This window comes from Dryobates pubescens, chromosome 1, assembly GCF_014839835.1.
Source record: "Dryobates pubescens isolate bDryPub1 chromosome 1, bDryPub1.pri, whole genome shotgun sequence".
In the NCBI taxonomy this organism is placed as follows: domain Eukaryota; kingdom Metazoa; phylum Chordata; class Aves; order Piciformes; family Picidae; genus Dryobates; species Dryobates pubescens.
The window spans coordinates 10910331-10920562 of record NC_071612.1 but is presented as its reverse complement, the minus strand read 5'-3'; the positions used below and the strand labels follow the sequence as shown (position 1 = coordinate 10920562).

The 10232-nt window shown below is 49.4% G+C and overlaps 1 protein-coding gene across 1 annotated transcript; it reads right to left on the bottom strand.

Annotated features, from left to right (window-relative positions):
• Window positions 1-3386: 3386 nt before the first annotated feature.
• On the bottom strand, window positions 3387-5893 carry GPR27 (G protein-coupled receptor 27). Its single transcript, XM_054180101.1, has one exon. The coding sequence runs from the start codon at window positions 5769-5771 to the stop codon at window positions 4629-4631; it is 1143 nt and encodes a 380-aa protein (XP_054036076.1). The 5' UTR covers window positions 5772-5893; the 3' UTR covers window positions 3387-4628.
• Window positions 5894-10232: the final 4339 nt, after the last annotated feature.

Sequence of the window (10232 nt, the reverse complement as noted above, 5' to 3'; positions counted from 1 at the left end):
ACAGGATGGCTGCGCTTAACTGTGTGGGGGGTGAGCAGCAGAGGACCAGCCAAACCCCATGTGTCCTTTGATGGGAAGGGAGGGGAAATGCCAGCTTTGCTCTCCTCTGAGCTCAGCACATGTCCCAGGGCAGTCCCACAGCATATGGCAGAGCAGCCTTCTGGAGGTGTAGCTGTATCACATCCAGGTAGAGCCCCAGGAAAGAATTATTGCTATCATCAGACTAAGCCAAATTCCTGCCCTTTTCCTCTAGGCTACTGGCTTCACACCATTCTGGGAGGCAGCTTCGTCTCCCCTGGTGGAGACCTGGTACTGGAAAAACAAATAATGACAGCCTGTGAGCTTTGCTCATCCTCCACCTCCAGCACAATCACTGAATGAGACCTTGACCCAACAAGATAATTTGGCTGGGGCCAATTATTTCAGCCCCTTTCCTAGCAAGCTCACTCCAAATCTAACAGCAGAGCTAGGAGCACCCCACAGGCCTCCAAGCATTGAGTGCTGTAAATCAGAGACCACCATAGCTGCTGTTTGCTGAGATGTCAGGCCAGTGTCATTTTTCATGCTGATCTGACACTTCAGTTTATTCTAAAGCCTTTCACCAACTACAAGATTTGGACTGGGAACATTTGCAAGGAATGTGTTAAATACCTGGTGAGTGAGTGAGTGAAGATGCCAGCAGCAATCAAGATTTTTCCAGAGCAGCTCTCAGTGCAACTCCAACTCACCACAAGTATGCAAAAGCAAGCATGCTGGGATCTCTGAGCTGGACTGCAGAGAATCTCAGGGGGGGATGATGTTGGTATTTCCTCTGATACTCAGCACTTGTGTTGCCCAGAATATGGAAAACTATCTATCATACATCTGCCTGGAGGGTATGGAGAGGACTTGATCTATATTCTGGTCAAGTACAGGTAGAAGGAAAAGCTCGGAGAGCCCTGCTGCCACGTAGTTCACAAATCCCTCTGTGTACTTTGCCTTTTGGTCAGTAGGGTGAGGAGAGGGGGTCAGGCCACCTGAGTTTTCACTAATGAGCCTAGAACTTGCACAAGCCGCAATAGCTTCTCACATGAGCATGGGAAGTAATTATTGATACCCAGCTCTGAGTCTCAACCAATAGCACTGATAAGCAAGACCATAAACATTCTGGGCTCTGGATGGGCAGCTGGGGCTATGGAGGCTCACAGCCTTACCTCACAGATTGCAGCACCATCAATGGCAGCTTCCTGTGCTCAGCCCATTCTCCTTATTTCCCTCCTTTTGTTATCCAGATCTGATATTGGCCAAAGCATTTCATCTCTGTGACCCACTCTCCCCATACACAGGCTAAACGATATTCTGTGAGCAAGTTAATGCTGTGCTTTGGAAATGAGATTTTCTAATTTTCCTATATTTTCTCAGATTTCAGAAGGGATATTTATCCTTTGGTGCCTTTCCAGCCTGTTCTGGGTTTTCATACTTTCTTGGTGCACTCTCAACCAGCTGGATAGACCAGCAAAGTGGTGTTTGCTGGTGTGCCACCACCAAGTACCAGTTCATTTTCTGCCGTGTCTGTTCTTGATATTTAGTTCTATATTTGCCATTATTTGCACAATCCCCATCTAAACCTTGAAATAAAGCTACCGAGTTCCTTCTCTCCGGTACTTGTGTGGTCAGGATCATAATCTGCCTGATATTGCAAGTATCTAAAATAGAAACTTAACTCAAACAGCACCATTTCTGCCCTCAGAGAGCACCAGAAGTCCTGTGACACCCCTGGAAGCTACATGCAAGCAAAGGGCATGGTGTACAGACACTGTTTTTAAACATTTTGCATCCTTTTGTTGTAGCAAGACCAAGCCTAGTTGCCACTCACGGGTGATAGCAAAACATCCCTTATATTCAGTGGGTAAGAGCAGGACTCATCCATCTAGCTAGAGCATTGCTGAGATGGGGAATGCCCAAGGGTTAGACTAGATGACCTTTAAAGGTCCCTTCTACCCCAAAATGTTCTGTAATTCTATGCACAGAGAGTGGCATTCAGTTCAGCAGCGTGGCTTGATGAGCTAAATAAAACCATCAGGTCACCCAAAGGTGAGTTTTTCTTCCCCCGCGTACAGGATCGACTACACAACTTGTGCTTAATTCTAAAAATGAAAAATCTGCTCCTTGCAGCTTTTCAGGAGGTTTTAAAATAACTATTCTCCCATCTCTGTGGTTTAAATAGAATCATAACCATACTACTTATAGCCTGGAAGAGAGACAGGATGCCAAAATATCAGGCATTTTTTAATAGAGTAGGAGAAGGAAAACATTGGCTTGGGTACCAGCGGGATTAGGGAAAACAAAACGGCAAGATCACAGGTTCTAGGCTCCTAGATAGGAAGCTTCTTAAGTTTTAAGGAAACACGGTTCTGCAAAAAGTTGGAACCCTGCTGAAATTCAGACCTAACAGTGAAACAGACCTACAGGTACACTTGGAAGAGAATTCCCAGCACAGCATCAATGCTTTGCCCCTAGATCTTTGTAACACAACTCTCTGCCTTTCCTGCTCAAAAGTCACTAAACTATGACCTGATATTCCAGGATGAAAATATAACCAGCACAGATTACCAACTTCTGCTGTGATCTGAAGGTCTTGACATCTTTCCTTCTGTACCCAGATGCCTTTTCAAACAGATTTGGAAATGATACATTGTCTCACTTTATTTTGTAGATACCTCATCCATGGTCAGATCTCTTTGCCCAGCTCTGGCAGTACTGGAACAGCTCCACCTTCCTCCTGCCTACCTTCTCTGCAGCTACACCAAAAGCTTAAGTTGCAAACTTCTTTTTATGCACTCCAAGAAATGTTGCCTCTCTAGTGCTCAAATCTGATTTAGGGGTGGCAATTAAAAAAACAAAACACAAACAAAAACCCCCAAACAAACAAAAACCCATAAGCCCCACCTCATTTAATTCCCTGCCTAAATCTGAAGCTGCCACCTCAGCCTTCTGATCTGGCACACGTCTCTCTGAGCTCACTTCAGTCAGAACAACTATTGCTCAGGTGATGTCTAACAACTTTGGACTGCTTTCTATGGAACTACTCTTAGCACAGATGTAGATTTCTTCATGGACACCGAGCTTATCTCTGTTGTTTGGTGTGCAACCTGCTCCAGCACTGCCACGACTGATGTTTGTTAAATGTTACATGAGACAGAGAGAAAGCACATCAGGGCCAGCTTCCTCTGAGACGGCTAAAAAGTTGTCAGGATCCTACTAAAAGGCTGCTGGTTAAAATACTTTCAGAGAAGTTTTTGTAGAACAATAAAGCAGGTTAAAATGCCATGCTTAATCAATGTAAATTACCCATTAAGAACACAGTTTGGGAGTACAGTGTTAACCAAGCCACCATGTTAAAAAACTGCTTTGCCAACTAAAATTAGCAATCCACAATTACACACTTCTGGGTTTGTTTGGGTTTTTTTCTAGCATTAGCAGAGTAGCCATCAGCTAAACCAGAAATCTGGTTTCAGTAGACACAAAGAATTGTGCCAGTTAAACCTGTTGCCCATCATGAACTTAAGTCTTCTTAAGAATGGCTTTAGTCACTTTTATTGGTATAAACACCTCAATTGAGATCTAACAGCAAAAGGATTGTGCTTGTCCATAATAACCTCAGCTGTGAAATCTACTCAGACACAAGACATACAACCTTCCACATACACAAGTTATTTGTCAGCAAAGCAGAATGCTGCCATTCTGAAACAATTACATACAGTAAAGGTTTTCAATATTTTATTAAAGAAAACAGTCAAAATGTACAAGTAGTACCCAGGTTTGTAGATAACTTCCTATAAAGGCAGTAAAATATGAATTTCAATCTAGGTTTTAAAAACTGCTATAGTTTGATTGTTTTTTAAAGTTGGTTATTTTTAAAATCACGTTTCACAAATAGTTCTGAAATATTACCAAATGAATAGTGCAACAAGAAAAAATTGAAATTAGTTCTACACTGTTTGCATGTCAAGCAAAAGTTGTAAGTAACAACTGCTTCAAATACTCAAAACCATTGGAGAATGAATGAACCCAACAGCTCCCACCAAAAACTGACTTCTGACCACATTAGGAACGTCCTCTTCTTGTTCTTCACTTGGAATCAAATAATAACAAAACAACACCTCTTGAGGTCATCAAAAATAACTTTAGTATAAAATTGTCTTGGCCCTTATCAAATATTACATGAGTAAAATTGTTAAGCCTTTATCAAAACAGACAGGAATAGGGAAACAAAAAAAGATGTCATGGCCTTAATCCGTATCTGTTGGAATCATGTCTAGAAACCTTAGAAGCACGACCAGAAACTTGGAGCCCTGGTGTTTTTGTTTTTAAAAACCACACAATCACAAAGAAAAACAGCTTCTTACTGCCTAAGGTTTAGGGGTGTTCTGCTCAAGTACCTGTTCCCATAGACAGCAACCTTTTATGTTCTGAAGAGAGCATACGCAAAATATAGAAAAATAAATAAAATAGCTTCTTACAGCCTAAAGTTTGGGTGCTGGGCGGTGGTTTAGTATGTCCCCCACAGGTCACACTCTCTTGAGATCATATGCAGAAACATGGAAAATTATATCCATCTTTCTTTTTTAAGAAAGAGAAAAGTCCCCCTACATCCCAAAGCTCTTGAGATCGCAAAGGATGGTGCCCTGGGTGCTCTGGATGCTTTGGCAGCATGGGAAGTGGGCTCGGAGACAGACCCTGAGCTCCTTGTTGAAGATGAAGCAGAGGATGGGGTTGACCCCTGCTTGGGCAAACGTCATCCAGACAGAGGTGGTCAGGTAGACTTGGGGGATGGAGCTGGCCTTAATGAAGACCCGCAGGTAGCAGGCCACAATGTAGGGGGACCACAGAAGCAGGAAGAGCAAGGTGATCATGTAGAACATCTTGCAGAGCCTTTTCTCCATCTTAAACTCCTCGAGCACCAGCAGCCTCTTGATCTGGCTGTGGGTGGCCTGCCTTATGCCCACAAGGGTGGGTGGCGTGGGCCCCCTTCCAAAGCCAGCCGTCCAGTTCGCAGCTGCTTGGCCGGTGGCTCCCGGCCCGTGGAAAGTCCAGTTCTGGCTGATGGCCGGTACCAGCTGGGCCGGCTTCATCTTGCGATGGCCATGGATGAAGAAGAGCAGCTTGATGTAGACCAGGTGGGTGGCTGCAATGACAGCCGCCAGCATGAGCATGAAGCCCAGCGTGTCGTTGGCCTTGACGTAGCGGTGCTCGAAGATGCACTGCTCCTCCTCCCGGATGAACTTGTAGGTGCCCACGTCAAAGACGGGGGGAAAGGCCATGGCCATGGAGAGGGTCCACACCATGCACACCACAGCCAGGCAGGTCCAGCCCGTCATGCGCTTGGCATAGAAACGGTGATGGGCAATGGCCATGTAGCGCGTCACCCCCACGCAGAAGAGCAGGAAGGCAGCGTGAAAGCAGAAGAGCACGGCCAGGAAGGCCAGCACCTTGCAGCTGAGGGGCCCGTGGGGCCAGGCAGCCCCGCTGCGCACCGACAGCATGACGAAGGGGAAGCAGGCCAGCGAGCGCAGCCCGTCGGCCAGGCAGAGGTCCAGCAGCAGGTAGTACGGGGCGCGGTGCAGGTGCCGGTCCTTCAGGATGAGCCAGGCGAAGAGCACGTTGCCAGCCAAGCTCACGCAGAGGATCAAGCCCAGGGTGGCCAGCTTCAGCCCGGAGGCGCTCAGCAGGCCGCCGGCGCTGGGCAGGTGCGGGCTGCTGCTGCTCCCCAGCTCGCTGCTGTTCGCCATCGGGTCCTTCCTCCTCCTCCTCCTCCACTCCCTCCTCCTCAGCAGCACCACGCAGACAGGGCCGGGGTCTCAGCGCCGCGGCAGCACGCCGGGGCCGAGGGCCGGGCCGCCCGGAGCCCCCATGCCCGCCGCTGCCGCCGTTCTCTCCCCTCCGCCTCCGCCGCCGCCCCGGCGCCGCGGGGCGCTGCCGCCGCGCTCCCCACGGGCCATGCGGCTCCCCCCGCCCCGCGGCCCCACTACGGCCGCGCCCGCCGCCGCCGCCGCCCCATGGGGATGGGGGATGCGCTGGGGAAGGGGGGGACGGGGACAGCCACCCACCCCCTTACCGCCGGCGAGCTGTTCCTCCGCGCCGGGCGAGGGGGCCGGCCGAGCCTGCGCACAGCGGCAGCGGCTCTGCCCAGCTCCCGCCGAGGACAATGGGGTAAATCTCCCTCCCTCCTTTTTCCCTTCCCTTCCCTCCTTCTCCTCCTCCTCTCCCCCCCCGCTCTGCCTCCGCCCCCGCTCCCCGCGCAGCCCGGCCCCTGCGGAGCGCGGGGCTGAGTCACCCGCGCAGCGGCGCGGAGGTCCCGCTGTCGCAGCAGGGCTGGGAGCGGAGCCGCCCGCAGCCGCAGGTCCCTTCGGCCCCCGCCCTTCTCCTGCCGTGGCTACGGGGCGGAGCAGTGCGGGGGGCGTAGCGGTGGGGAGGGGGTGCCGAGGTGGGGCTAGATGCTCCCTGCGGCGCAGCGATGGGGTGGGATGGGATGTCCGACTGCTGCTGCCATGTGAAGTGGGATGCAGTGGGATGGGGTATCTGGCCATTGCTGTTGTGTGGCCTTGAAGACCTTCCACATCCTCTTCTGGAGGCAGAGCAGTGAAGCCATTTATAGCTTATGGAGCCGAGGTATGTGTGTGTGTGACACAGGTGTGTACATGCCCATATACACACCTATTGATATATGTAGCAATCTAATATGTGTATGAATATACATTACTGATAGATCTGTGTCACGTTCATATGGCAAGATTTATCCATACTAAATTGTGCTCTGGGTCCTGCACCTGAGTCACAACAACCCAATGTAGTGCTCCAGGCATGGGGAAGAGTGGCTGGAAAGCTGCCCAGCAGAAAATGACCTGGGGTTGTTGGCCAACAACTGGCTGAGTATGAGCCAGTATGTGCCCAGGTGGCCAAGAAGGCCAACTGGCCTGGATCAGGAATAGTGTGGCCAGCAGGGCTAGGGCAGTGATCGTGACCCTGTATTCAGTACTAGTGATGCTACACCTTTCAGCCCCTCACTACAAGAAGAACACTGAGGTGGTGGAGAGTGTCCAAACAAAGGCAATAAAGCTGCTGAAGGGTATAGAGCACAGGTCTTCTGAGGAGTGGCTGAGGGCTGTTTAGCTTGGAGAAAGGCAGGCTTGGAGGAAACCTTGCTCTCTGCAGCTCCCTGGAAGGAGGTTGGAGCCAGGTGGGTGTTGGTCTTTTCTTCCAGGTAACAAGCCATAGGATAAAAGGAAACAGCCTCGTGTTGTGCCAGGGGAGGCTTAGGTTGAATATTAGGAAAAAGATTCTTCACTGAAAGGGTTGTCAGACCCTGAGTAAGCTGCCCACAGAAGTGGTGGATTCACCATTCTGGGAGGTATTTAAAAGACATGTATGTGTGGTGCTGAGGGACATGGTTTAGCAGCAGACTTGGTCTTTTCCAGCCTAAATGATTCCATGGTTCCGTGAGTCTCTAAATAGCCATTTAACTCTCTGCATGCAGCAAAGGCAAGTCTGGTAACACCTATCGCAGCAGAGAACCCAGGCACACGGTCCCTTGCTGGGCAAGAGAGGTTTGCTCATTTGCAGTAAGTTCATCTGTCAGATGTTTCAGCATGAACATCAGGGAGAAAGTGCCTTTGCAAGTCAGAGCCTAACATTTGGGGGCTGACTGATGTTCCTAAGAAGGCAAAATGGGAGAGGAGAAGGCAAAATGTCCCTGATTCACCTGGGTACTTCTACTGTTTCTGCATTGTGCAGGGGCTTCACCAGCTCCCAGGCTCACCTCCACAGGGCCTTTATGGAGGGCTGGGCAAGTCAAATACCTTTGGCCGAACTCGCACAGAGCTCGTGATGCACCTGTATTGCTGATGTGGGTTTATGATGGGCAGTTTAATTAATGTAGGCCAGTGTGACGCAGATCTTTGTCCTCTGCCACTTTGCCATCCTTGTGTATGTAGGGCAAGGCCCCTCTGTGTGCCTTGTAAGGCACACAGCACCAAGCAGCCCTGGGCTCACTAGAGGTGCTAATGCAATTACCGTACTATTACTGAGTTTCCTTCATGGCCTCATGAAGGATGTGTCTGAAATCCTTTTTGAGCGTTCTATTAAAAACCATCAGTAAATTCAGCGTTATTCCAGCAATGATAGCAATTAACTCATCTGCATCAGCCCCAAAAGCAGATGTCAGTGGAGCAGCTTTTGAGCTGGTTTGTAAAAGTCTCACTGTGTGTGGTGGGCGCCAGGCACTGACCTTCGTCATGTTAGCAGACATCTACAGCAGCTCTGCTGAACACCTGGCATTTAATCAGTGATGGAACCAAAACCAGACTTTGCCCCAAAGATGTGTTGAGGGCAACCTGTATCACTCTCAGGACTTCATTTGCTCTTGGATCTGTTATTTATTGCTACTGTTAGGAGAGAAAGAGGTCCTGGGAGAGATGAAAAATAAGTGGCAGATAATTGAGGTTGCTTTTTGCTTCCTCCCAGTACATCTGAGCTGTTTTCAGTTGTTGAGTTTTCATTTGCACCAAAGTTTTACTGTGACAGAGAATTGCCCACGGGTTGCTCAGTGCTTTGTGCAGTTTTCTAGGCATTTCTCACGTTCATGCAGTGACTTGATCACTGAGTGTGCAGTGTCTCATTGGTGGCACCAGCATTGGGCATGGTCTCTTTCTGAAGGAGCAGGAGACGCTATGTACCTTGCTAGCCCCCAGTGTGATACAGGACCACATTAAAAGGCTCTCCCATGGCAGGGTGCCAGCAGCCAAAGCGCTTTGCCAAGCACAAGCATGAGGATTGGTTATCTTTGGGGACATGTGGCTTTTTAAAGGAGCAAAGGAGACCTTAAGGCCCATGTTAGCTCTGTGATCTTTGCCACCAAGTGAGCAAAAGGGAATAGCACACCTGCTTCCCTCCTCCGCGCCTGTGGGGAAGGTTTCTCCTCTCCCTGAACGCTTGCCAGCACAGCTGAGCTGGCTCAGGAGCTGCTGTAATTCACTGCTATCTTGCCAGGCCAGCAGCAAATTGCTAGCTCATCTTTCTCCCACCTGTAGCAAGGGGAGAGTTGGTAGAGAATGGTGTTTCATCCATCTTCCCAGGCCAGCTCCCCTGATGGGCTGCTGTATAGGAGTTATGAGCCAGGAATTTGGGTTCAGCTTCCTTGCAGGGCCAGCTGAGAGGTGTGATGCTAAAAGAATAGCCAAAAAGATTGAAGAAGAAAAGGGGCAGGTGGAGGTTAACAGTCTCCATATGAGCAGGATCCTCATTTCCCAAAGGGGCTGGCATGGGTTAGACCTGCCAAGATACTCTGCCTGTTGGTTATACCCCAGCCCTTGTTCTGATGTCCCTGCCTGCTCACTGCCAGGGGAATAGCCCTTCCTGTCCCAGCCCCCATACAACTCAGGGTGCTTCACCTTGTCCTTGCATCAGACTCATCAAGTTCAGCCAAGTTCGTCATGCAGGCTCAATTTCAGTATGGACATTAGGACAGTATCACAGTATTTGATTGAAAAAAGAGAAATGGGGTATTTTGTAACAGGTCTGTTGTTGCAGAACTGCTTGAGGAGCTCTTCCAGCCCTCAGGTGCCATTAAGAGTCAAAAGGAGCCACAGGGATTGTCCCAACACCCCCACAGTGAAGCCTTCACCCTCAGTGCTGCATGATTGCCAAGCATCCAGTGGAGCAAGAGCACGATTGTGCATGAGTGTACCCCTGGACACAGCATGGCACCAAAATCCCAGGCTCCCACCTCCAGTGCCCAGACAGGGGCTGGAAGCACTGGGTGTATATTGATTTGGGCATAGCCAGGTCCTACACAGCAGTCATGGGGAACAGGTAATTTCCAGAGATTGTAATGAGTGTGTTAAGCTATTTCTCTTTTTCACTTCAGTCACTTTCACAAAATGAGTTTAATGAAGAGCTATTCTCTGCTTACAAAATGGTGCTGCACAGGCTAGATGGATTCCTCTGACCTTTCAATGTGCTTGACTTGAATTGGCTGCCTCTCCATGTTCTCCACTCACTGCCTCAAACAGGAAAGACAGCTGAAATAGAGACTCTTAGAGCAAGCATCTCGCCATCTTTCCAACAGTCACTGGGGGTCTTCCTAAAGCCTTGGCTGTTTGTCATTGCTGATATTATTTGTCTTCTTGTGTCTGGGAGATCTGCATAATGTTTCTGGAAAGAGAAGTGACCTGTATCATTGGTGTTGCTGTAGT

Bases quoted from the DNA above. Each gene is read 5' to 3' on its own strand.
- GPR27 (XM_054180101.1), bottom strand. From the start codon at position 5,771: ATGGCGAACAGCAGCGAGCTGGGGAGCAGCAGCAGCCCGCACCTGCCC.